This window comes from Lepidochelys kempii, chromosome 7 (assembly GCF_965140285.1).
Source record: "Lepidochelys kempii isolate rLepKem1 chromosome 7, rLepKem1.hap1, whole genome shotgun sequence".
NCBI lineage: Eukaryota > Metazoa > Chordata > Testudines > Cheloniidae > Lepidochelys > Lepidochelys kempii.
In genome coordinates this window covers 93333598-93361020 of record NC_136386.1, presented here as the reverse complement: position 1 = coordinate 93361020, position 27423 = coordinate 93333598, and the positions used below count along the sequence as shown (strand labels likewise).

Sequence of the window (27423 nt, the reverse complement as noted above, 5' to 3'; positions counted from 1 at the left end):
GGTTCATGTCAGCTCTAATCTCTTTAGGTATTTTGAGGGCAGGCAGAAAGGAGTAAATTAAACCTACCAACACCAAATTTTGGAAAAGCTAACAGCTAATGATCAAATGAATGTCATTAGGCTACCTTCATCCTAAATGATTATTTACTTAGTGGAGTGTGATGGATCAGAAGGTGCCTTTCAGACACGTGAGCATTTTTAATGACACCAAATGACTAAGTATGAATTATGTGCAAAAATAAAATGCCTAAATATTGTTTAACGTGCATGCTTCCTTCCCTGTTCTATTGGAAAGCAATTTGCTTTCTAAAGTGTTCTAGACACATTTTGTTTTCCTCTTCTTCTACAATTTCTAAAAAGAATTAAGGCACACCATAATGAGTAAAGTATGAAACAACTTGTTTAAGAACTTTCTGGTTTTGTTACATTAAATCCTAATGTTAAAATTATGTAAACAGTCTACTTGTATTCAATGTTGTTGACACCACTGCGTTTCTAATACCATACTTAATACAGAGAACATACACCCAATTGGTAGAGGGTACATTCATACACCGAGCTGGTGACAAGGATCTGTATTAATAGGCTCACCTCTGTTTTCAGTACTGTTTTCAAAAGATTAACCTCAGAATGTTCTGCCTAAGCTGCTAACCAATGGATTGACAGTGTCCTTGGATACTTCAATTGTACAGTGGAAAACCACTTGTAATGCTAATGCTTAAAACAAAGAAAATAGAATTTGCATTTAAATAATGCTGCAAAATTCATTACACCAGAAAAAAGGTGGGGATTTTTTTATCATAAAGAAGGAGCAAGTAAGCAGCAAGTTATACCATGTATCATAGAAAACATCCAGGTTTTTTGGACATTAGCTACAACTATGTTTCATGACTCCAAAAACCACAACTCCCACACAGGCATAGACAATAGTCACATGCATCAGTTTTATTACCAGTTAGCCTCTCTTTTAAAGGTGGTGCCTGGAAACACCAAAGATTTCATGCAGTCAGCAAACCCAAATGTTACATACATAAAAACTACATTAAAATAATGTTCTCTCATCATCATTCAGTTAGTGTCCCTCACCTTATTTACCTCACACCATCCAAATCCTGTACTGAATACAGAATTATCCATTTTCTCCTGGCCTTTTTTAGAGCGTTTATTATCATAGTGTCTGACTGCTTCACAAACATTAATGATTTTATCTCTGCTATGAGATGAGAGCATTATTATCCCCATTTTACCAGTGACGAAACTGAGACCAAGACTTGTCTGAGGACACAGAGTGAGTCAGTGGTAGAGCCAGGATTAGAACTCAGGATCTCAAATACTAACCCTGCGCTCATTCCTTCACCCCACAGTGCCTTATTGACAGAAGTTTTCAGCATCTACAACTCCCATTGATTACACTTATTCTTTTCAGTGCTCAACATGGCTACATCCAAACCCGGGTTGTTTCAAGTCAGGCATCCAGAAAGTAAGGAATATGCAATTAGGGGCCGCCTACCAACATTAAGGTTTAAAAGACTAGCTCTGCATCAGATAGGAAGATGGGGGAGAGAGAGAGAGACATAGACTGAGTTCACCTGTGTGGCATTCCCCTGACTTATCCACCAGACCATTCTCACTTCCTGCCAATCCCCTACCTTGTTCTCTACACATATTCCAACTACTAGAGCAAATAAAGCACGGATCCTAAAAGCAGCTTCATGCTCCACACAATCCTGATTTATTCTCTATGCACTATTCATCCTGTACACTGAATGAGGTAAGGGTGTGGCTAAGGGTTTCAGAGTGTGGGAGGGGGCTCAGGGCTGGGGCAGAGGATTAGGGTGCTGGCTCTGGCTGGGGGTGAGGACTCTGGGGTGGGGCCAGGGATGAGGGGGTCAGGATGCGGGAGGGGACTCAGGGCTGGGGCAGAGGGCTGGGGTGCAAAGGCTGCAGGGGGTGGGAAATGAGGGGCTTGGAGTGCAGGCTGCCCTTGGGCTGCGGCGGGGAGAAAGGACTCCCCCCAGCCCTCTCTTGCCGCAGCTGGGGCTGGAGGAGAGGTGCCTGTCCCCAGCCGCAGCAGCTCCGGGGCTGTGGGAGAGGCACTTCTCCCCACCTGCGCAGCTGTTGATAGCCTGCTGCGCGGCCGCACAGCTTAGAGGGAACTTAGGTTGTATCACATACAACTGTAATAACTTCTCTATTATGCATCACCGTAAAGTCGAACAAAATACAGAGTGTATTATCAGACCATGCTGTGTTCAAATTAATCAAAATATTTGGAAATTTCTTATTTAATTATCCTGTTGTATAAAAGCTATTACCCAAAATATAAAACATTGTAACTGTTTTTAAATATTTCAGATTTTTCTGTCCAGCTTTGTATAAAAATTAAGATTTCTGTATCTCTAGTATTTAGTAGCAAAAATGACATTTCATATCATTCTATGTCATGGTTTATAAATTTTATTTGTGATTTAAGTAGAATGTCTCCAGTGATTTAGTGTTTTAACCTTGCATATAACTGAATGAGATCTCAAATGGTTCAATAATATGGCACTATTCAGCCTCATTTCATGAAAAAGATCTTTTAAGAAGCAGTTATATTACATAATGTCCATTTAAAACATGATCTAGTTTGAATACCATACTCTGTAGGCAACACCATATTCAGAGGCAATGCGTGGGGGGGGGGTGTCCCACAGGGTCGGGTGTGTCCCGTTCCCCCCCCCCCCCCCGATATCTGCCAGGGCTCACACCAGAATCTTTATATTGTTCCCCTCCTTCCCCACTACAACAGTTATACATCGGCTCTGCTCAGAGCCATCTAGTGAGGGCAGCTGCCATCATTCCCTTTACCTTGCCCAGGAGCTGCCCCTGGCCTGTGTCTTTGCAGAGCTTACCCCTTCCCACTGCCTCACCGGAGGTTGGAAGCAGTCCTGTCCCTTCCTGCCCAGACAGCACTGCTGCCACTTACACAGGCTGCCACTTGCCCCCAACATAGCCCAGTCACCTCCTGTTCCCTGGCTGAAGTGCAGGCAGGAAGGGGTTAAGGAGGCTGCACTGGGAGCCCCAGGAGCCACAGGGGTAATTGGGATCTGGCAGAGAGGAGAAGATGACACCAAACCTCAGCCCAGGGAGAGTGCGGTGAGGGGTCCAGTGCAGCTTGGCTCCTTCCTTCCCGGCCAGTGGCACTGATACCATCCTGGGGTGGAGATGCCTCCTGCCATCGGCTGCCCTTCCGCACAGACAGCGGCAGCCAGGTAGGGCGGCCTCCTGCATGTGCCCCTGGATGCAGAGCTGAGGGGTACAGACAGGGCACAGGAGCTCAGCCTGCTCCGGATAGCCTGAGCTACCTGCTGAAGGTGGGGGAAGGGATGGAGGGGCACTGCCTGAGGAGCGAAAGGCGTTCAGAGCTACCCCTAGGCTGGCAGAAATCTGGAAGGTCTCAGTGCAGCATGGATGGCCTCAGAGGCTGGCTCACAGGTCACAGCAATTAGCTTGCCCTGCTCCAGCAGTGTCTCTCCGAGAGTCTCAAAGCTCTTTACAAACCACAGTGCACCGCTGGGAGCGAGGCAGGGATGCCCGATTATACAGAGGGGGAGGCCTTGCATTTAACCTCATGCACCTGTGCGGGCATGTATCTGTGCAGGGGCTGCACCTGTAGTCTTAAGAATTGGGCCCAGCTGCCTTGTCCAAGCTCACAGAGTCCATCAAGGAGCCAGGAGGGTTGGGATCCAGCAGCCAAAGTCCAGGCAGGACCAGGAGCCTGTGGCCAAAGGTGGGACTGGCCAGGAGCTGGCTCTGAGCTGGATGGTGCTAGGAAACTGCTCTGTGTTGCACTAAAGGCGGCGCACGGCTGTGCTGCAGCCCACAAGACCATATAGTGTATTCCTCCCCGGGCGTCGCTTCTGCTGCCAGGGTTCACACCAGAACCTCTAAATTGTACCCCCACCTTTTATCAACATCACCTCTGTTCACTTTGCTGGTGAAATGCTGGTGAAACCTCAGATTACATGTGGAAGTGGTTAGGTGACAGACCATGAATCCCAGTGACCCTGGTGATATTCTAAACTAAAAGCAATCATGTGTGTACCTATTTCCATCATTTCACACTGACTCATCAGACAGTCATGGCTTCAGAACGATGTTTGGGGTTATTGTGTATGCTGGTTATGTAGCTGGTAATATTTTTTTATATTTATATTTATTTATTTATATTATATATATATATATATATATATATATATATATATATATATATATATATATATATATATATATATATATATATATATATATATATATATATATATAACCAGCTACACAACAACATAACCAGCATACACATATAGTATGCACTATATATATATATATATATATAAAAATATAATATAGTGCATACTACAAACCTTTGCACTTTTAAAAACAAAATATTTAGGGCCATTAGCCAATTTGATACATTTAGTTTACAAAGCTTACAATGCATATTTTTATCTCTACATGTTTGTTTCTACAGCATAATTATGTAATTATTATAACTAGCTAACTATGATATAGTTACATGTACTTACACTGTTAACAGTTGAGACATAACCATTTCTCTTAACTACAAATTCTCATTGAAGGTGTACGCTTTTATTCTGGGAGCCAAATACTTCCATTATAGTTTAATGCATCTCTTGGTTTGTCTATCTGCAGTTGACCTACCAAGGCCTTTTGTACCTGAAACTTGGGTGTTGGCAAGAAGACAAATACAGTCATTGAAAAGTTTTAACATTTCCTACTATGTATCAGTCAAAAAAATTTCTCTCTTACATTACATAAGATTAGTAAAAGTTTAAAGTATGAACTCCGTGATTGTTTGTTATCACAGTTTAAAAGACGTGAATATTTGTTTTGTATAGTCTGCCACTGAAAATTGGGCATATATATTACAATTATTAATGGTCACTAGGTATAGATATGATTCAGTTCTAGGACATATTGGTCACCAAACATGATTTCCCTTCATAATACCCAAGGGAAAAGACTGAATAAAAGAGAAGGAAAAATGAAAGAAAGAATCCTGGATTTAAAAGGAAAAAAATGTAAAATAATAATAGAAAATAGATGAAGGTACAAGGCCTAATGGATCTGCTTTAAAAAAAAAAAATCCAACCCTTAGGAAAAACTGAATATCATCACTATTTTCATGTCCTTAATAAGGACATGCCACAAACTTATAGGTTAACAGTGCTGCAAAAGTCACCCCTTTTTTATACTATTTAGAAAATATTCATAGCTAAGCACGTTGATGCAAAACAGAGTTGTACTCCCATTTACTAATATACCTTGTTACATTACTGAATGAAATTTGACAATTCTAACCAAACCAAAACAAACATCTTGCATGAAGGAAAAAAAAGTTAGGGATAATCACTTGTTTCAAAAGAATATATCAAAGAACTAGATCTGAAAAAACAGTCCCTGCTACACTGTATAATACTGAATTCTTGTGCCCCATAGTGGTGAAGTGTATTATTGCTCAATGCTGCTTAAGTTATAGTTGTCTCTATAGAATAAACATTAATCTTTTAATAAACACTTAGGAAAGAATGCTTTTAAATAAATCTTGAATTTTCTACCACGTTAATTAATATGAAATGTCGAATATAAAATATGAAACAGTTGAAAAAAACTCCATCTAGAGACACTTATACAAAGGGTTTTTAATTTTTTTTTCATAAGTTATCCTACTGAATGTTTAGGGCACATTGTAACATTTTCTTAGTTATCCTACTTTATGTTTAGGGCACATTTACTGCATTAAGATTTCCTGTATTCCACCACCAGTAACATAACCATGCGAGTTACAAACTAACATTTAAACTTGAAAACATATCAGAAAATTAGAAGTCTGAAGGTTACATTTGCAGATTTAAAACTACAAATTATAGGATACAGTACAATGCATATGTGGTCATCAGATGCACCACTTACAATTTTCAAAAAATTAGGCACTTATGATTGAGCTGTCCACTAATAAAGCTTGTCTACTGTCTATCACTCCTACTCTTTACTTCATTAAACAGATTACTTAATATTTACTAATAAAATTCATGCTCTCTCCCACAGAGCATGAGATTATAAAAAACAAATAAGGCTACTATGACAACAGGCCTAAGAGAACTCAGCTACATAATAAAAAGATCTATTTACTGAGCCATACCGATCAACAAGAATGCCAGTTCAATTACTCAGAAATTAAGGCAGCTAAACCTGCACCTACAATTAAGATTTTTAACTGAAGTGCTGCACCTTCTGCATAAGACAATGTTAGATATAGTTCTAAAATATTAAGAAGTATATTTATAATTCCAGTTACAGGCTATTTGATACATCTAGTATTTCTGAAATGATAAAAACAGCATATATGCTTTCTCGTCATTCCTATTCCTGTCCTACTCCACTTCCGCTTGCCTGACTTAAAGATGGAAAATAAAATCACTCACACACACACACACATTATAAAAAACCACATTACATATACTCCTCAGAAATCAAAGTCACTTCCAAATAATATAATTCCTGATTTTTCTTATATGTAGTGAATAGAGAAATTACACTTTGCAACTGAGAATAATCACTTTAGTGCACAAATTCTAGTGCAGAAAAGCATTTCTATAAACGCCTAAAATATAAATTCCTATTTGTGGATTCATTTTTTCAGAGAAAGCATGTCTATGAATTCTAGCTACAGGGCATTGTCTCATTCCTAGAGCAGGACTGGGGCAGCTGAAATGCTGTAATTCTCAAGCCTAGTTACTGAAAGGACCACTTCCTCCAAAAATGAATTATTTCAATTTGGATTAGTGAGGAGAACTAATGTTCTTCCAATCTTTATACTGTGAAGCATTCTTGCCAGCGAAGGAAGGAAGTGCTCATTCTACTAAGCATGTGACAGTGTAGCTATCCATGAACTTTGGTTCCTATTCCTTGAAGGCCTCTAGTCATAAGGATTTTCTCCTTATGTAAAGAGATCTACCTCGTTTCCCACACGTTTATTATACCCATCTTTTGCTGCTCTGACATATTGCTTAATTAACCTGCCTATATACCAAGACTTCATTTTACATCCATAGCCTCTGAAGACGATTCATTTAAGTGACTTTTTTTTATTATAGATTACAGTGTTATGTAACTGTATTGGTCCCAGGATACAAGAGAGACAAGGTGGGAGAGGTAATATATTTTATTAGACTAATGTCTGTTGGTGAAAGAGACAGGCTTTCAAGCTCCACAGAGCTCTTCTTCAGGTCATCAGAAGAAAATGACAACCTGAAGACCTCTGTGGAACTCAAAAGCTTGTCTCTTTCACCAACAGACATTAGTCCAATAAAATGATAGATATTTTACTCACCTTGTCTCTTTTTATATTACTATAGCACCTACTAGCTGTAGTCATGTCCCAGGGTCCCACTGTGGTAGGCGCTGTGCAAACAGAATATGAGGATGATCCCCAACCCCAAGAAGCTTACAATCTAAGTATAAGACAAGACAACAGAGGGACACAGACAGACGGGGGAGTGCAAGGAAGCAATAAGACAATACTACTCAACATAATAAGCAGTGGTCTCTGAACACCAATAGCCTAACTGCAATATCCCCTAGAATTGCAAACATGGCCACACGAAGTAACATGGAACTCTCTTTCTTGTTTAATTACTTAAAAGCAGATACTGATGTGATTTTGCCAGGTCTGAATAATAAATACTGACTTCTCAGAGTGCATACAATGACATGTTTCTCAGCTCCAGAAAATGGTTGCTACTCCCTTTTGTCCTTTTATAGAACAGTGAAACAGTAAAACTTGTTTACAACCTAAAATGTTCAGGTTAGTTAAATGTAGAGGACTATGAGGAACTCCAACAGGCCTAATAGCACCAGGTACACTAATCACCATTAAAAAGCAAATGGGCCAAACGTGCTCTGTTCTATCGTCATTGCACTATGCCAAGACTTAAATAGCCAGTTGCAAAGGTGAATCCCCAAGTAGTATAATTCCAACAAAGGGTGTATGTTACTAATGGTTACTCTTTGTATTACAGTAGCATCTACCCAACTCAGATTGAGCCCCGTTGTGCTCGGTGCTGTACAAACACATAGTAGGAGGCAGTCCCTGCTCTGAAGAGCTTACAATGAAAACTGACAAGACAGACAGTAGGTGGGAGAGGAAACAAAGGCACAGAGAAGTGAAGTAACTTGCCTAGGTTCACAGAGAAAGTCAGCAGTAGAGCCAAGAATAGAATCCTGATCTCCTGCCTTCTAGACGGGTGTGCTCTGTCCACTGGATCATGCTGCCTCTCCTGACATTTCCCAATCATGAATAAGTTTGCTGGATGAATCTATAAACTAAATATCAGGGCCCATTTAATGAATTTCAGTATAAACTGAGTCTTCCAGAATATGCACAGCCATAGTTGTAACCTTTCAACATCTGCTCATGATGAAACAGCTATTAAAATTAACAAAATATTAAACTAACAGAAACACAAATTACTACAATACTGTGATTTAGACATAGATATGGTCCATTTTGTATACTGCATTCCAGAAAATAAAATAGTCTCCTCGCTCTAGGTTTAATATTATCAAGAAGCAAATCTGAGTGTTATAACATTGCTCTTCTTGGTGGTGGAGGAAGGCTGATGGACCTTCACATCTTCCTCTGCTGATCCTCTTACCTAACATATATATATGACCAAAGAATAAAATGAGGAAGATGAATCTTCAGATACTGAAGTTTCTGACACAGGCCATGTGGCAGTAAGAAGGAACTGGAGAGGCAGCCAGTCTGTTCTGCCCTTTATCTCCTCAGCTGGAAGCACAAGGAGACCAAGGGTACGTGAGCAGACCAACAGATACCTCTTTCAAGAATCCCCCATATTCAGGTACTCGGAGAACATGTGTACACCTATGTGAAACACATATAGGGACTGGTACTCAAAGAAGAAACACTGTTTAGTAAATACTTTATAGTCCCTTTGACATGATGGTGTCTCCCTTATAAGCCTGCCTTTCCAACACCCTTCTCTAGTAAAAAGAAAAGGAGTACTTGTGGCACCTTAGAAATTAACAATTTGTTAGTGCTCAAATAAATTTGTTAGTCTCTAAGGTGCCACAAGTACTCCCTTTCTTTTTGCAGATATAGACTAACACGACTGCTACTCTGAAACCCTTCACCAGTATATCTCCAAACAGCCTACGTCCAGCAAAATTTGCAGAGAATATCGTGCCCACCCATTTCCTATTGTTCAAGTCACAGCCATTTTATTATAGATGCTACACAGATATTACCAAATACCTGAATGATTACATACATCCCCTTATTCATGTACCATAACTAACTTAGTCTAAGAAAATTTATTTTGATATAATTGATGCATTTTTAAATAATTTGTTTGTGAAGATATTTTGACCTATTAGCTTCTGAGTATCAGGTGGAGTCAGTAAAAAAAATGAGATTACAAAGATTTTTAAGCATCCATATATACCCCAGAAGAAAAGGAACAGCCAACTCTTGCTTATTTAAAACTGACTTTACTGTTTTATCTTTATAGTTATCATACTAGGTCATAACGTAGAGTAGATGCTGAAAACTCACAGTTCCTACTCAAATATACCTCAGTGGTTTCGGTATTTAGGAAATAAATCTCTTCATATGCTTTAGTACCATTTAGTCAACACACAAAGAATCTAGAGAACTCTTTAAAGAATCTAGAGAACTTATCAAAATTGTTTCAAAATAGACAACAGGAAAAAATGTCTCTCTGAATCTCAAATCTTGAATCAAATGTTTTTCTGTGGAGTAAAAACAGCCTAAAGTAGTAATAAAAGAATGAGCATTAATTTTGCTTTTCCTAGCTTTCTTTTTGTATTCTGTAGAATTTATTATTTTCTTATCTACCATGTCAGCAGAATACTATGACAAACAAAATTACCTCTCCTGTCTCTCACGTTTAGATAAAATTGAGCACCAAATCAGCTCTTGTAACATCTCTGCATTAAAGGCCTTGGAATCTGTCCAGTATATTATCCATGTCTAAATTATCTTAATAGCGGGGCCTGTATCTTTTTTCACTTCTGAATCAAAGATAAGGAAGTGACACCTGCTATCTTCCCTATAACTACAAACTAGGGCTGTCAATTACTTGCTGTTAACCCATGTGATTAACTCAAAAAAATTATGCACGATTAATTTCAGTTTTAATCACACTGTTAAACAAAAGCAGAATACCAATTATTTTCGGATGTTTCTCTACATTTTCAAATATATTTATTTCCATGACAACACAGAATACAAAGTGTAGTACTCACTTTATATTATAATTTTTTATTAAAAATATTTGCACAGTAAAAATGATAAACAAAAGAAATAGTATTTTTCAATTTACCTCATTCAAGCACTGTAGTGCAATCTCTTTATCGTGAAACTGCAACTTACAAATGTAGATTTTTTTGTGTTACATAACTGCACTCAAAAACTAAACAATGTAAAACTTTAGAGCCTACAAGTCCACTCAGTCCTACTTCTTGTTCAGCCAATTGCTAAGACAAACAAGTTTGTTTACATTTACAGGAGATAATGCTGCCCACTTCTTATTTACATTACCTGAAAGTGAGAACGGGCGTTCTCATGGCACTTGTGTAGCCAGCATTGCAAAGTAGTTACGTGCCAAATATGCTAAACATTTGCATGCCCCGAAATTGTTAATTCTTTAGGATATGAACTGTCTATTATATACAGCACCAGGCACAAGGGGATCCTTGACTACGGCCTCTACATACTACTGTAATATAAATACTTAAACACAAAAAGGTAAAAGAATATCAAGGTTGCGAGGTCAAGCAGCCAAATGTTAGGAAATGCCAAAATTAAGGTTACGCATGCAATGTGAATTTGGCCCCCTTGAGTGCATATAGCTACTTTATAATAATTACACGATCACATACTATTTTTTCCACATGACATCAATATATACACACAAAAGTGTTGAATTAAAGTTGCACAGGGAACTTTAATTCTGGCAATTTTAGCTTTTGAGTGCTTGACTTTGCTATCACAACAGTCTAATTTTTTTTTTTTTTTTTTGGTATGTAATTTCCTAGTTTTTTTAAAAAACTGAAAAAAAAATTCCATCTTGTGGCATCATATTGACATCTGTATGGGTCATTACCAACACTGGATCTGTTAGATCCACAGCACAGTCCTCTCTGCCTTTTGAGCTAACAGAGTAACTGACAGCAGTAGTATGCTAGCATTCTCTATGTGGCCGAGCAGGAAATACATACTCTGCCAGTGGGTTTTACATATTTTTGCTGACAGAAGAGAAATACTCTAACATAGAAACCTTCGGTTTCATTCCAGGCTCTGAAAAGCAGTGTTCTCTAGTGGTCATAGACCTCTCTGCCCTGGTTCCTCCCAAACCTAATCACTTCTGTCCCAGTCCTGTCCCTTCCCTCACCCTCCTCTGCTCCTCATCCATCCATCCTCCCACCCCACACCCACTTCCACATCCAAATCTCCTCATCCAACTAGTCCCAGTCCCACCCCCTGGAACTCCTCACTCTAGTTCTAGTCTTCCCCTCATGGCTTCCCATCCAGCTTCCCATTTTCTCCCCATCCTAGCCTCCTCATTCTAGTCCCCCTCATAGTCTTGTTGCTCAGCTAGTCCCAGTTTCCACCATCTAAATTCCTTATCCAGTCTCAGACTTCCCACCCAGTCCCAATCTCCTGCCCCCATCATCTCCCAGCCCTCAACCCCAGTCTCCTTGTCACAATTTACTCCCTTCATACCGCCCTAAACACACAGAGGTCCCAGTTCTTGGTCCTTTGCATTCATGCCAGATTAATTTTTCCTCCATGCTGTCTGAGTGCCAGCAGAGGGAGCACTGAGCACATAGGACAGAAAAAAGAACAGGAGTACTTGTGGCACCTTAGAGACTAACAAATTTATTTAAGCATAAGCTTTTGGGGGCTAGAGCCCACTTCATCAGATGCATAGAATGGAACATATAGTAAGAGGATATACACACACACACACACACACACACACACACACACATATATACACACACACACACACACACACACACACACATATATATATACACATATATATATACACATACACACACACATACACACACATATATACACACACACACACACACATATACACACACACACACACACATATACACACACACACACACACATATACACACACACACACATATACACACACACACACATATACACACACACACACATATACACACACACACACATACAGAGAAAATATGAAAAGGTGGAAGTTGTCAGACCAACTCTAAGAGGCTAATTAATTAAGGTTAGCTATTATCAGCAGGAGAAAAAAAACTTTTGTAGTGATAATCAAGATGGCCCATTTCAGACAGTTGACAAGAGGTGTGAGGATGCTTAACATGGGGAAATAGATTCAATTTGTGTAATGACCCAGCCACTCCCAGTCTCTATTCAAGCCTGAGTTAATGGTATCTAGTTTGCAAATCAATTCAAGTTCTAAGCATCCTCACACCTCTTGTCAATTGTCTGAAATGGGCCATCTTGATTATCACTACAAAAGTTTTTTTCTCCTGCTGATAATAGCTCATCTTAATTAATTAGCCTCTTAGAGTTGGTCTGGCAACTTCCACCTTTTCATCTTTTCTGAATGTACATATATCCTCTTACTATGTTCCATTCTATGCATCTGATGAAGTGGGCTCTAGCCCACGAAAGCTTATGCTCAAATAAGTCTCACTGCTCTCATTTCTTGTGCCTGGCACCACAATGTCCTGCACCAGCCAGGAGCAATTGCAGGGATAGTTCTTCTCAGCCCCTGTAGCCCTGGGCTAAAGCATGCTATGTGCTGACAGTCTTGAAAAAGTCTTGACGGCCTGTCCTATGGTGGGTGACTTCTGGGAGCTCTTCTGGCTCTATCGATCTGTTTCTTCACTTCCGCAGTATGCATCCGATGAAGTGAGCTGTAGCTCACGAAAGCTTATGCGCAAATAAATTGGTTAGTCTCTAAGGTGCCACAAGTACCTCTTTTCTTTTTGCGAATACAGACTAACACGGCTGCTCCTCTGAAACCTGACAGAATCTTTAGAGAATCTAGCTTCCAAACTCAAGCAAAACTCTAATGAGCATATGCAAACTGAACTTTTTCAAAGGCCAAATTTTGTCAATTTTTCACAAGAGCAACAAAGGCCTCACAGACAAAGGGCCATCCATCGGTCAAATTTCAAATCCCTACTCCATGGAGAGCTAGAGTGCCTCAATTAAATGGTTGTGATAATTTTTGTTTTGTTTTGTTTAAACATATGGACAAAAAGCCCTTATTTTTCCCTAATCTCATTCTTGGGGAAAAAAAAACCATTTTTACTGAAATTTACCAAAGCAATTCAACCTGAGGCAGACACCTTGCATAACAAATTTTAGCCTAAATGGCTGAAGTCTGACAAAATAGTAAGCACCTAAAAACAGGGTCTTATACTGGGAAGTGCTGGGCAACCTTAATTATTCAGTGTTGTATATAGTTAAGTAGTGCAGAAGCACCAGCTATTCGCCAGTGCCATTTAAGATGAATGAGCATGAAATTTCACGTTGGAAAACCAGTATAAAGGCTTTTTGCTGCAAATATTCTGCAAGATGAAAACAAAGCACAGATTTCCTAAGTCATTACTGATGTAGATGAGTGAGCACTCTAAAGATGTAAAATGATATAATGCAAGAAGTGCTAAGAATTATTACACATTATTGTCAACATTTCGGAAAACTTTCATCTATACCTCCACTTGCACAAACAAGATAGCAAAAAACCCACCACAAATAACTAACCAAGTAAGAACTGTAATACAAGAAGAAAGGCAATATTACCTTTTCCTGAAACTACTTCTTTCTCATGTCTCCATCTAAATCCAAACTGTGATAAAGATAAAAACTGAAATTAAGTTCTGAACAGTCAAATAAATTCCAAAGACATACAAAATTTTAAAAAGTTAATTTCAACTGCTTGCTGCCTTTTAGTACTGTTTCCTTGTTTAGCTCTGTTAAATAAAATAATAATCCCTCACCCAATAAAAAGAAACTCACTGATTTTTTATTGTTGGATTGAATCATGAATGGAATCTGATTTAGTAGACACGGATCTACAAGTCTACAATGTTTTGCTAGCAGGCAGAAAGTAAGAGAAATCAGGAGAGAAAGAATTGTATTTCATTCTGCATTGCAATTCCTTCTTTATTGTATACAGTGAGGAGAGCGCTGGAAGTTGAAACGGAATGTGAAATAGACATTTTAGTTACGTTTCAACATCCCATTCTCCACCTCATCCCTACATGAATTAAAACAAAACTACATTTATCTAAGGCCTTGTCTACACTACACTGCTAAGCGTCTACACTGAAATGTAGCTCCCACCAATGTCACTCACCCACTACACCAACCTAATAACTCCACCTCCGCGAGAGGCATAAACGTGTAAGTTGATGCTGTTAGGTTGACGCAGCGTCAGCTTGCTTACTTTCAGAAACCATCACACAATGCCCCTCACTGGCAGTTAAATCAGTGCAAGCACACCTTGGTGAGGATGCACACTGCCAACACAAGGAGCATAGTGTGGACATGTAAAACTGATTCAATTACCGCAGTGGCTGTGCGTCAACACAACTTAGGTCGACTTAATTTTGTAGTCGAGACTTGCCCTAACTTGTATTTCTTTTTGTTTCTAGACTTTGTCCAGGAATTTCATATGAAGATAACACAAGCTCCTTTCCCTGAGAAATCGATCTCCGCACTATTCCCTGCTTTTTCTGCCCAGCACCCTTAAATCAAACCATTCCCTGACATATTAGGTGGAGTCTAGTGAGAAGGCCAGACTGTAAGAAAGAAAGCTGATATCAGGATACACAGAGGGAGGGAGGATAGTCTGAAGGAAATGGTCTGGTCTAAGATCACTGCTAATTAAAAAGCAGAGAGGGGAGAACAGAGATCAGCAGCACATCATTTCCCTGGAAGGAGGGTGCTTTTTATCTAATCAGTGTTGCCAACTCATGTGCTTTCTTGGAGAATGATGAAATTTTGGAGGGTGCTGGGCTGGCGATGATGCAAGAAGTGCCAGCCCCCTTGAGAAATTCAGCCGTGTTGGAAGCCAGTAGAGTTTCTCCCCTCCACTCACTGTTCTCACAGAGGGGAGGAGGGAGCAGAGTCTAGCAGCCTAGCACAGTTCCGCTCCTTCCTCCCTCCCCTCCTCTGAGAAATATGGACAGGACAATGCCTCTACTCCTCACCCCTACAGCCTCTAGCTGGGGCAGAAGGGGGGTGAAGAGCCCATGTAGCCACCCACCCCCAAGACCGGGATAGGGGAGAAAGAAGCCTGCTCAAGCCCACCCACAGGTGGAGCAGGGGTGAGGTTGGGGGGCTGAACAGAGGAAGGGGAGTGAACTGATGGTGAGGGCTGAGGGAACTGTACTGGGAGGGGAAGGGGAACTGAATTGATGGTGGGGGTTGGGGGCTGACCTAATGGAGGTGAGGCTGATAAGGCCAAACTGAGTGGGGGGCAGGGGTGAGGATCAATTGGTGGGCAGGACATGGGCAGACGTGGGGGTGAGAGCCCCTGTGGCAAGGACCAATACTTTTGGGAAAGTGAGAAACACTAAATGTCTCTCTCACTTTCACAAATGATGAGCTGGGACAGTTAAAAAAAATAAAATAATAATGTTTTTTCATCTAATTTTTTTTTTAAATCCTCATGATTTTGATCTCTTGAGGGGGACCAACTCATGATTTTGGCAATACTGTGTCTTCATCTGAAATTCCTGGACCAAATAAACATGTCAACCATATAAAATTAAAACTCTTTGGGCCAGGGACCACATATTCATATGTGTTTATAGAGCAATTTACACTATAGGACCCTGATTGGAGAGCTAAGTAAATATAATTTTGTTTGAAAACAAGTTAATACGTATTTAAACTCACCTAAAATTGCCATATAAATTTAGTGCTCTTCTCAATTATTTCAGTGCAGAATCTTCTTTTTTATTTCCTAGCTTTTAGCAAGAAAATGGCAGGTTTGTCAGGGAGTGAATTTTACCTTTTTGTTAAATGTAATAATTCATTTAAAAGATATTTTCTGTTTTACTACATATCATTTTTTGAGAAAAAACAAAACACTTGAGTGTCCCTTCAATGCCCAAACTGTCTGTAGTTTTTTTTAAACATAATCCAGTAGTGACCAGACTGTGCATTTTTAGCCCATTGATACACGATGAACACAAAGCAACTCCAATAGCTTAACGATGCACATCTCCTGACTTATTGCTTAATTACAGAACTACTCATATGGTATACCCATAATACAATCTGCTAAATGGAAAACCCAGAAAGCAGCCTAGGAATGCATCTGGGAGAATTTCAATTTATCAACTGAGAGTACAGCTGCTGACAGTAAAAGATTACAAAGCTCCTGTTGATGGCTGAATTGGAAAACTCAACTGAGTTCAAAGGAGGCTATCTGCATGTTGTAACATTTATCAAAGGTTAAACCGGACAGAAAAAATACAAAAATGTCATATGGAAATGGAGTAACAACATCATGTAGTGCACACAAAAAAAACAAATAAGAGGAACATGATGCTATTAATATATATAGACCACTAAGAAAAAACTGCAAGCTGTAATGGGCTACAGTATCACCAATATGTAGATGCTCAGTTCCATAACTCACATGGTATAATCTGCGTTTCATACAATCTCTCTGCTTCTCTGACCTGGTCTATAATTGCAAACATTGTAGCTAAAATTTTGCTACGGCTAGGGCTTAGGCATTTTTTCCTACAGTAGAACCTCAGAGTTACGAACACCAGAGTTATGAACTGACCAGTCAACCACACCTGTCATTTGGAACCGGAAGTACACAATCAGACAGCAGCAGAGACAAAAAAAACCAAACACACACACAAAAATAAGGTACAGTACTGCATTAAACTTTAACTACTAAAAAAATAAAGGGAAAGCAGCATTTTTCTTCTGCATAGTAAAGTTTTGAAGCTGTATTAAGTCACTGTTCAGTTGTAAACTTTCCAAAGAACCACCATAGTGTTTTCTTCAGTTATAAGCATTTCAGAGTTATGAACAACCTCCATTCCAAGGTATTTGTTATTGTGAGGTTCTACTGTACGGTGTCACCTAACTCTGCTCTGTGGTAAAAACACCTGAGCCCTGCCTGTAAACAGATTCCAGGGTTGCCATCAGTGCTAGAGCAGCGCTGGAGATGATTTATGGTTATGTAGACAAGAATAAGTGGTGCTAGCTGGCAACAGGAGATGCATCTGTAGGAATAGGTGGGAATGTATTGGCCCTCTCTATTCAAGGTACATATTTGCCCTTCATTAATGTAGTTTTAAGTCTTTTAAGACTTAAGGTCCTATTGAACCCATAACTATTTCCTGGATACTCCAGATGCAAGTGACCCATAATGCTTATTTATCATCTATGGTTGACCAGAAAGAAGCAGACCACCTGAAGTGAGGTTGATTATTATGACCGAATTATATCACTGCTCCATTCCTTTATGTGTTTACTTTCAAGTGAAATTTAAGGAATTGGTTCATATTCTTCAAAGTTCTTAATGGTCTGGGATCTGCCTAACTCAGACTTATTATGACTATTATTATTCATTTATACAAGCTACAAACTTATGCAGTTTAAGTATATGTAAACTTTACAATACAGAATAAGACAAGTTAAATGTCCTAAAGTACTTACAAGACACAGGACACACTGTAGTTTGTGAGAAGGAAAAAACACTGGTGAGGAAATCAAGGTCAGAAATATTTTTGAAATAAGTTGCTTTTAACAAGGGATTTGATGGATGAAAGAGAATGCCAAGCAGACAAAGATTAGGAGCCTGCTTCAAGCATTGAGGCCTACATGAAAAAAGTTGCACAGTTTTGTGGAAGATTGTGATAAGGGAGAACTGAAGAGAGAATACTGGAAAGAAGTCTGGAGGGAGAGAGGGAGCAAGACTATATAGGGTCTTGACAGGAAGCACCAAGATCTCAAATTTTATGTGGAAAGAGACAGAGAAGCCAGTGAAGGTGCTACAGTTAAAAGCACTGCTTAATTATTATATGTACTGTGTACTCCTCCTTCATTCATTCAAAATCTTTACCTGAAATGAAACTTTCCCAAGCCACCTTCTATTCAAAGAACAAAAAGACTGCATGGAACACTGCAAAATAAAGTTACTAGAACTATTTGACTACTCCAGAACATTCAGCCACTTTGTACCTCCACATCATACTGGGGCCACTTGATGCCAGGGCCAAAGCACAATCAAAATTCAACCAGTGGAATGAACCCCCTAAAGACTTTTCTAGGCAGAATAACTTAACAGCAGTCTAGTGGCTGTTCTAACTGGTGCCAGATTCAACTGCCCAAGACTTAAAAGTGGCTCAAAACCACCTTTGTCTCCTCTATCCCAAGTTGTGTCTTCAGTTAACTTGGTACATCTGAGTATTAAACCCACTCATATATAATGGTGCAAATCTCCATGTATTTGTATTTCATATATAATGGTGCAAATCTCCATTATGCATTGCCTTCATTTTTTAATGTTCCTACTTTCAGTACAGAAATATATTGTACAGAACTACTTTTTTTTTCCTTATGATCAATAATCATTACCATAAAGGCAATAGCGCAGAATGCTTATGTAAAAAAATGCCACATGGCCCAAGCTACACAGAAAAGAACTGGGAGCCAAAAAGTTGCTGGGTCTTAAGTCACGATGAGCCACTTATTCACAGAGTGATTGTGGACAAGTCATTTGAGCTCTTTGCACCCCAGCTGGAAAACTGGGCAGAATCACATCACAAATAATCAGATGTTCCATCTGTACTGAATTTGCCTAGTTAACTGTATTCTAAATAAGATTCTTAACATGTCACTTTTATTCTGAAGGGCCATGTTTTTCTATAAATTCAATTTTAAGAAGTATTGCATTCAGGACTTAATATAATTTGAACAAAAATATTTTTGGACAAATATTAACTGGAAAATCATTCAATAGAAACAGAAAATATTAGGTTCCATATTATTCTACTTATGCTGACAATTTGCTAAGGAAGGAACATCTTGTGCTTGGCTAACTAAGCAATCTGCAGTGTGATCTAAAATAAGTTTTACTTGAGCCACTCATGCTTCAGACTAGCACACATAAATCAACTGCATAACATGGGAATTACATTAAACAACCGTTCACTAAACTAGAATAGAAAAATACTTTTAAATTGAGGATCACTGAAGAATCCAACATCCATGGTTTTTAATTGGTTTTTAAATAACTTGTACAATCTAATGTAGTGTTGCCCATCTAATAAAACTGCAGAACATTGTCTCCAGATAAATACTGCAGTAGTAAAATGTTGACAGTGTTGTTGTAGTTGTGGTAGTCCCAGGATATTAGAGACACAAGATGGATGAGGAATATCTTTTATTGGACCAAATTCTGTTGGTGAAATAGACAAACTTTTGAGCTTCCACAGAGCTCTTCTTCAGGTCTGGGAAAGGTAGTCAGCGTGTCACAGCTAAATACAAGATGGAAGAGATTATTTAGTGTAAGTAGGTAACACATATTTCAAGAGATCATTCAAGGTGAAACACTTTTGCAGTCACAGGACAAAAAGGGGAGTTGTTAGTTTACAGATTGTTGTAATAAACTATAAATCCTGTGTCTTTATTAAGTCCATGATTTTTAGTGTCTAGCAAAAGTTATGAATTTTAAGCTCACAGGCTCACCTTTTGAACGTGTTATGCAGCTTTCCTTGAGGATGAGACCGAAAGGTCAGACAGGGAGTGATCGCTTGTGAAAAAAGCGTCCACCCATAGGTGATATGGTACTTTTCTCTTATCATTTTTCTGTGTGAGTTCACTCAAGAGCATAGTGATGGTCTTGTTTCACCCAGATAGCTGTTTTTTGGGGCATTTAGTGCACTAGATGAGGTACACCACAAGTTGTGATAGGCATGTGTGGGACCCATGGATCTTGAAAGGTGTTTTGTGGGGGCAATAATCATCATAAAAGTGGAGATATAGCTACAGGTTTTGTATCTGTTACGGCAAAATCTAGTGCACTTTGAGCTGGTGCATCCTGATGTGTACAGAGCTTGTTTCTGATGATGTGCTTGGTGAGGTTGGGGGGATTGTTTGAAGGCCAGAAGAGCAGGGTTAGGAAAGTTTTCTTTCAGGACTTGGTCCCCACTGCGTACGGGTTGTAACTGTTTAATGATATCCCGAATGGACTGCAGTGTGGGGTGACAACTAGGGGTGTGCAATCAGAGGGTTCCCCCTCACATCGATGCAGGTTAGCTGTGATACTGAGTATCCTTTTCAAACCTGAAGAGCTCTGTATGCACTCAAAAGAAGTTGATCCAATGAAAGATATTGCCTCACCCACTTTGTCACTGTAGTAAAATGTGTAAATTATAATCCTCCTAACACCCTGCTTGCTTCAGTTAAATATTAATGATAAAGCTCCACTGTGACTACTTAAATACTAAGATTCAAATTTTGTGAGACAAGCTTTGAACTGGAGTCTGGTTTCCGTGTTTGAATTTCCAGTAGCAGAGTTCAGGCCTACTATGTTGTTACTTCATAGTATCCTGTCCCAAGTGATTTGTGCAGCACCTAAGAAGCTAAAGGCTTATCTTCCTACCTACTGTTTAGTTGATGCATGGAAACCAGAATCCTGATCTAGGTTCGTCTCCTGCACCTAGATGCAAGATGTTGCTTCTAATGTATTTATGTCGCAATACGGTTCGATCCAAGCCACCGTGGTAATGTTCACATGTCCCATTTAAAAGTATACCTCTAAATGGTTAAAAATTGTCCCATTCTGAAAAGCTTGTGATGTAACACGTAAAAAAGTTTGGGTGAAAGCATCAACAGAATTTGTCATACCTCTGTGCATATCTAATGGCTATACAGTCAAAATAAAGGATCATTTTGCCTTACCTGTATATTTGTTATCTCAGAATCCCTCAGCCAATCCACCAGCCACTGCATTATCCATGTTCACTTATATTAATGAGGTATTCTTATGTAATTTTTCCTTTTGGGTCCAAATCTGGCCCAATAAGGAACTACATGTGATCTTCCCTAGAGAGTATTTCCTAAACAGACTAGTCTGGAAAGCAAGAGCAAAGATAGAAGAAAGCGAGGGATCCAGGACTGGCAGAGGAATTCTCTACAAGACTAATTTACAAGTAAGACAACTGTCCTCATAGGAGAGTCACTTTGCTAATAATGCTTCCACCAAACACTGGAAAATGACAAGCAGTGGATAAGGGTGGACAGTAAATAAAATAAGTCAAATGTGTGTAAAGAGTGTTTTTTAAAAAATAATACTGAATAAGCTGAAACACCAACAACAGAGATGAACTCAATGGAAAAATAAGAAGTGAAGTTAGTCTGTTAGATAGGAGGGATGGTTCACAGAATCAAGAAACCAAAAGGCAGCATCAACAGACCTTATAGCATTTGGTAAAGGAGTTCAGTGAGGCCCTAATAGCAGCTATGCAGACCTCCTAATAAGAAGTGCTAATTCTCTGACCACAGATAGGAACAAAGTACAATGGACCCTTATCCCCAAGAAAAGCACTAAGTGGCACGCAGTATATTAATCTTTTTTTGCACTCTGAACACAAAGGGAAATCATAGTCCTGGAAACCTTAATACCTCATTTTGTTATAGCCACAAGCAATATAAAATAAAAAGGAGTCAGTCCAAAAAGTATATGTCCTATCTAATAATTAATGGCTCTGGCAACATCTAATGGGTGCATGGTGATCTCTTTCAGACAAGGAAGGGAAATGTTTTGATTAACACAGAAAGAACAAACAGAGAAATTATGTGGTGAGTCTAAGGATAATCTTTTCATGGAAAAACTAAATGTAGTAGCACTCCGGGCTGAAGTAATGGTGACAAGAGTAAGCACCTTCACAGCCAGGAAGTACAAGAACTGGCCCAGGGGCTTGAAACATGGCCTTGAAAGAACCTTAAGAATGAAGCTGAAACTCCACTACACTACAATAGAAAACCCACAGTGCTGAGTCTCAGAGCCAAGGTCTACTGACTCGGGCTAGTGGAGCTTGGGCTGCGAGGGCTAAAAATTGCAGACATTTGGACCCATCTGAGAAAAACACTATGATGGCAGAACAGAATGTCTGAATAAGAGTTACATTCCTAGCCAAACATCAAAGAAAGTAACACTTAAATGCAGAGTGCTCTCCTGACAGCATTAGGAAATGGACTATATGAGAGCAATAATCAAAGGATTGTAGAGTCACTTGTCAGCCTCCAGGCTTCTAGGCAGAGACTGGTGAGGTTCAGGTATAGGACCTGGCCCTGATAAAAAGAACTTTGGGCTGAGGAAAGAGCCAGAAATCATAGATAGATATGTGAAAGAGGCTGGTGAACCAAGGTCTTCTGGGCCTAGCGGCAGCTATGAAAATAACTTTGGTCTGGTCCCTCTGGATCTTCCTGGCAATGCCCAGGAGGAGTAGAGGAGGAAAGACATACATGCAAGGTCCTGACTATGCAAAAAAGAAAGCACCCACCCCTCCAGTTGTAGGAATCCTAGTGTCTGGAGCAAACTGAGTTTGTCTGGGGGGCAGGGAGGGGGACGTGTCTGGTTGGTTGAAGTGGAAAGCAAGAAGTTACATCTCTTAGGGACTGCAGGACTTGAACCCCAATCCACAGGATTCTTAGGCGCTAGTAAGCTGCAACCTGCCACCGAGTGACTGCTAACAAATTCCAAGGGCTGAAATCCCGACAGAGGACTCCAGTCCTGGAACCTAATTGGCAGATTGCTAGGGGTCCTGATTGGTCCACAACTTTTATCTAAACCCAGCAGTGGATCCCTGTTGTACAAAACTGGGATCCACCCTGCTCTGGACCATGTGCTTCCTGCTCCCCTGATTTGACTTCCTGGCATCCCAACCCACTTGACTTCTTGCATCTGACTTGTGGTCCCAATATCTGGTTTGTCTCCTACCTCTGACCTTTCGGTATCCTGACCGAGCCCGATTCTGACTCCCGACCCATGGTTCTGATCTCCAGTTTGTCTCCTGCCTCTGACCCCTGGTATCCTAACCTGGGCTGACTCCGGTTACAGATTCATGGTTCTGCCCTCAAGTTTGTCTCATGCTTCTGATCTCCTGGTATCCTGATCCAAAACAATTCTTGACTCCCATCCCATGACTGTGGACCCTGGCTCTGACCACTAAGTATGGCTGCCCACGACCCAGCCATGACAACATCTGACAAAGTCTTGCTGCACCACCACCTTGTTCAGTTGCCTCTTGCCCAGAACTGTCTCCTGCCTCACTCAGTCTATGTGGACATGAAGCTGTTCTGGATATACCTATCTGATATCGATAGGCGAGCTCTTTCCACTTTGGACAGAATCTTTATGATCTAATGACAAAGAGAAGGGCTTCTGGTCCTTCCCTGTTAATCTACAGACTCTTGGAGCTTGATTGTTTATTTCTAACAGGACTGCAAATATGATGATGTAAGGAAGAAACAATAGAAAGCCTAGTCCCACAGCCTGAAGCTTCAAGAAGATGTTATTTTTTGTGCTTCAATCTTCAACCAAATGCTTTGACATGATGTAGGGCCCTGAGACTACCACCTATCATGATTCCACTGGCTAAAAGGACTGAGTGTGGTTTCCAAGATGAGAGGTTCTTCTTGACAAGACACTGCTTGAGGAATTTCCACACAATTCTGTAGAAGAATCAATTAGATGAGGGACTTTTCTTGTGATGCAACAAATGAATAGGCACATGGAGATAAGCCCCCTCTTCATCCATGCAGCACAGAAAGTCATCTCCACCTTGAATCTGATATATTACATGGAGGAATTCTGAGGGATAGAGCTAGAATAGGATGAAACACTCAGTCTTCTTGATCATCATAAAATACTAGGACTAACCCCTATCCCACCCCTAAGGTTGTTCTTTGTTGATGGGCCAGTTCTTGTGATAAGCAGATTATGTAACATATGAAAGAGCCTGTTTTTTGTTGGAATGAGGAGCAATATGATTTGGGAATTGAGGAGGAAATTCTATGGTGCAAACCGTCTAAAGGCAGGCATAAACAGAATGTTGTAGGCAGGGATACCTAATGCAAGTTGTGCATCTCTAAAGTATCCTCTGCAGAAGTTTAGCAGGATACCTAAAGTTCTGTGGGGAAAGTCACATGAAGAACTGGTGGCTATCACATGAAGAAACCAGTGCTCTACTGAGCCTGTCTGCAGTAGTTGAGGGCTGCAGAAAAGAGAAGGCAATAAAATTCTCAATATTTGGACGTGCAGAGGAAAACAAATAGGACAGCACAAAGTTGAATCCAATCTGTAGCTGCAGAGGTAGTAGGGTGGAGCTGACTGTGCCTTAAAGGGCCAGTTTTACATTCCAAAAGAAAAATCCGTATAGGACTCCCTCTGTACCAGAAATGGACATGGATAAGCCAACAGTTGATAAAGATTTGGAGGAGGCACTTAGTATGAGAATAGCGTTTGAAGAAAGTGTATAAAATAGCTTAAGAGAAAACAAATTACACAATCTGTCAAAGCTATGCTAAAAGATAAACATTTTCCAATGCTTATAATCATGAGGAAAAGTTAAAGAAACAGGACTTATTCTCATTTAGAATAGAGGGGAATTCAAGGTGACCTAACAGAGCTTAGAAAAGTCATATGTGAAGCAGGGAAAAAAAATATTGTTCACACCAGACAAAGATTCAAAAACGTTAAGAAAATTAGCAAACTGGGGAAAAAACTTTTCCCACAAAGTATAATAAACACATGGAATAAGGTACCGGGCATGATAATTAAAGAAAACAAAAGAAAACTATAAATGAGTTCAAGGGAGACTCAGATTATTTTCTGATGGTGGAACGCTTGAGGAATGTGGCATATATGTAGGAAGATGAGATAAAGATGAACCAAAAAATCAGGGAAGGCATCTTAAGCATTTTTCTGTTGCTTAAGTTTCTTAAGAAAATTAATTCTGAACAAATTTAGGGCCCAATCTTACAGACATTTATCATGAGTAGTCCCACAGAATTCAGCATAGGCAGTGTTTGCAGGACTGGATCTTAATGCAGTGCCCTCTATCAATATATAGAATAAAGAACCTATTTTGCAACCAAAGAGATTTATGAATTTAAAAATGTACCTTGTTCTCTTTGTATCTAGTCAGATCTGCTATACAATACTCTTTGAATAATTTATCATAGTATTTCTTTGCCAGTCTCTTTTCCCTGTAACCAGAAAGACAACGTTATTGATTAAGCATATGGAAAATATAGAGTGAGGTCAAATAACAAACCCTAATACATAGTTAGGTCATTAACAGGACAGGGGCATTGCAAGTTTGTTTTCTCTAATGAATAAAAGTTGTAGTGGTAAAAATAAAAAAATATACAGCTTGATGAGAGTAATTGTCATGAAACAGTTTTAATTTCTCTTGAAAATAATTATGTATTTTAAAAAATATATTTAAAGCACAAACAAAGCATAATTTTGAAGTTGTACTCTTCTGGGTTTCTGAATGGTAGTTTAGTTATCTTAGGGAATGAACAATAGTTTATTCATTTCTGTGTCATTAGTTCATTTTGACACAGAGCTGTATTACTTTATCTCCTACCCTTTTTTAATTTATTAAGAGTTCAAAGCAATAAGAACAAATATGCATGGCAATTTTTAATGAATGAGGAAAAAGAAAAATACAAAGTGATCTAAAAATAATGTTTTATTATAGCCCAAGTTACCAATTCATGTCCACAGCATCTTCCTCTTTCCACAGGAATCTATAGTTTTCTCTTACAATATCAAGGTCTGTCTTGTCACTTGCTCTGTGAAAGGGTACATTTTTCTTAAAAAGCAGATCTAGTATTAAAATTAAATTTTACAGCACCAGAAACAAAATAATCAGATCATTTGGCAAACAGTGGTATTTTATAATTCCTTGTATTATTTATTGAGTTGGCCATACTGGGAGATACTTTTAAGAAGCAACAGTTGTTCATGAGAACAAGTATTATTCACTAACTTTTTTCCTAAAAGAATAAAAGAGCTTGCTTCCAACGTTAAAGTCACTCATAACTATTAAAACTGTGTGAGATTTAATTCTATATGAAAAGTTATGTTTAAAACATAAAAAGAGGATTATCTGCAGCTCAGAACAAGGGTTTAGCTTCCCTGGGCAGATGTTTAGTGATATTCCAGACTTCACAAGTCTCCTGGGTTCAGATTGCCAAAACAGTGCAGGGGATTTATCCACACATCTTCATTAACATTAATGAAGAATGTGTAAATAACTGCCTGCAATTCTTAGGAAACCTCAACCCTAGTAACTAGCCTCTCGTGACTTTGGTAAATTTGATAATTATCCTTTAAAAATTGCCCTGTACTCCAAATGGCAAACAATTTTACTACCTGCAAGCAGTTATTTCACCATTATGTGCTGCAACCCAGAAGTCTGAGTACAAGATTGTCATTTTCTACTATCAGAGCAGCATTTGACATTCTAGGAATGAGAGTTGAACACTCAGCAAATACTGGATTATTTTAGATACACCCTCCATGTGTTGTCTTTTAATCTACATAACACAAAAATAAAAACTCCCATCTGAATTTCATCTAACTTTTCATGTATAGATACAAATTGTATAAAGTTAAATCAAGACAACTAACAATTCTCCACATCTAATTCAGATATTTACAACTACCATAGTTGGTACATTTTAGCAAAAAGGTTAATGTTTCGATACACAAATAAATCTCTGGCCACAGAATTAATTACCCAGCATATATTTTAGCTGTATTATAAAACAGGTAAGTATGTTCTCTAACGGTACTTACCCTGAACGTTGGAAGTCCTCCTTTTTGCCACCATAGTATAAAATGTAGTCATTCACAAACTTTTTATGTCTTGCATACTGAATAAAGCAAAATTAAGGAATTTATTTTCAGTGTTCTCTCTCACTCCACGGCTGGTTTATTTGGCTTCACACTACCATTACCTCAGATAAAAAGATTAGTACAAAATTGTTTCTACAGTATAAAGGATTTAAAGAAGCTATTACCAAAATTAATTTTAATGGAAAGGAAGTTTAAAGAACTCTTATTATAAATTAATTCTCAACAGAAGAATTTTAGGACAGAATTTAAATTGTAAAACCCATCCACATGCTACACCCTTATAATATTTTTTAGTATATTTGAAGATGTACAAAGATGTACAAATGCTTGTTCACAAGCAAAAGCAAAACCATATAAACAATCACGTTATTCT

General features: G+C 39.1%; 1 protein-coding gene across 5 annotated transcripts in view; it reads right to left on the bottom strand.

The window, feature by feature from the left end:
• Window positions 1–27423, bottom strand: part of LOC140914895 (protein FRA10AC1) — an 87676-nt gene that overhangs the window by 48514 nt on the left and 11739 nt on the right. For all 5 annotated transcript variants that reach the window (XM_073353863.2, XM_073353860.2, XM_073353861.2 and 2 more), the window contains exons 5-8: window positions 26991–27067; window positions 25898–25981; window positions 25303–25387; window positions 13937–13982 (exon numbers count right to left, since the gene is read on the bottom strand). In XM_073353863.2, coding sequence (XP_073209964.1) covers window positions 13937–13982; window positions 25303–25387; window positions 25898–25981; window positions 26991–27067 — 292 coding nt within the window. The remainder of the gene's footprint in view (window positions 1–13936; window positions 13983–25302; window positions 25388–25897; window positions 25982–26990; window positions 27068–27423) is intronic.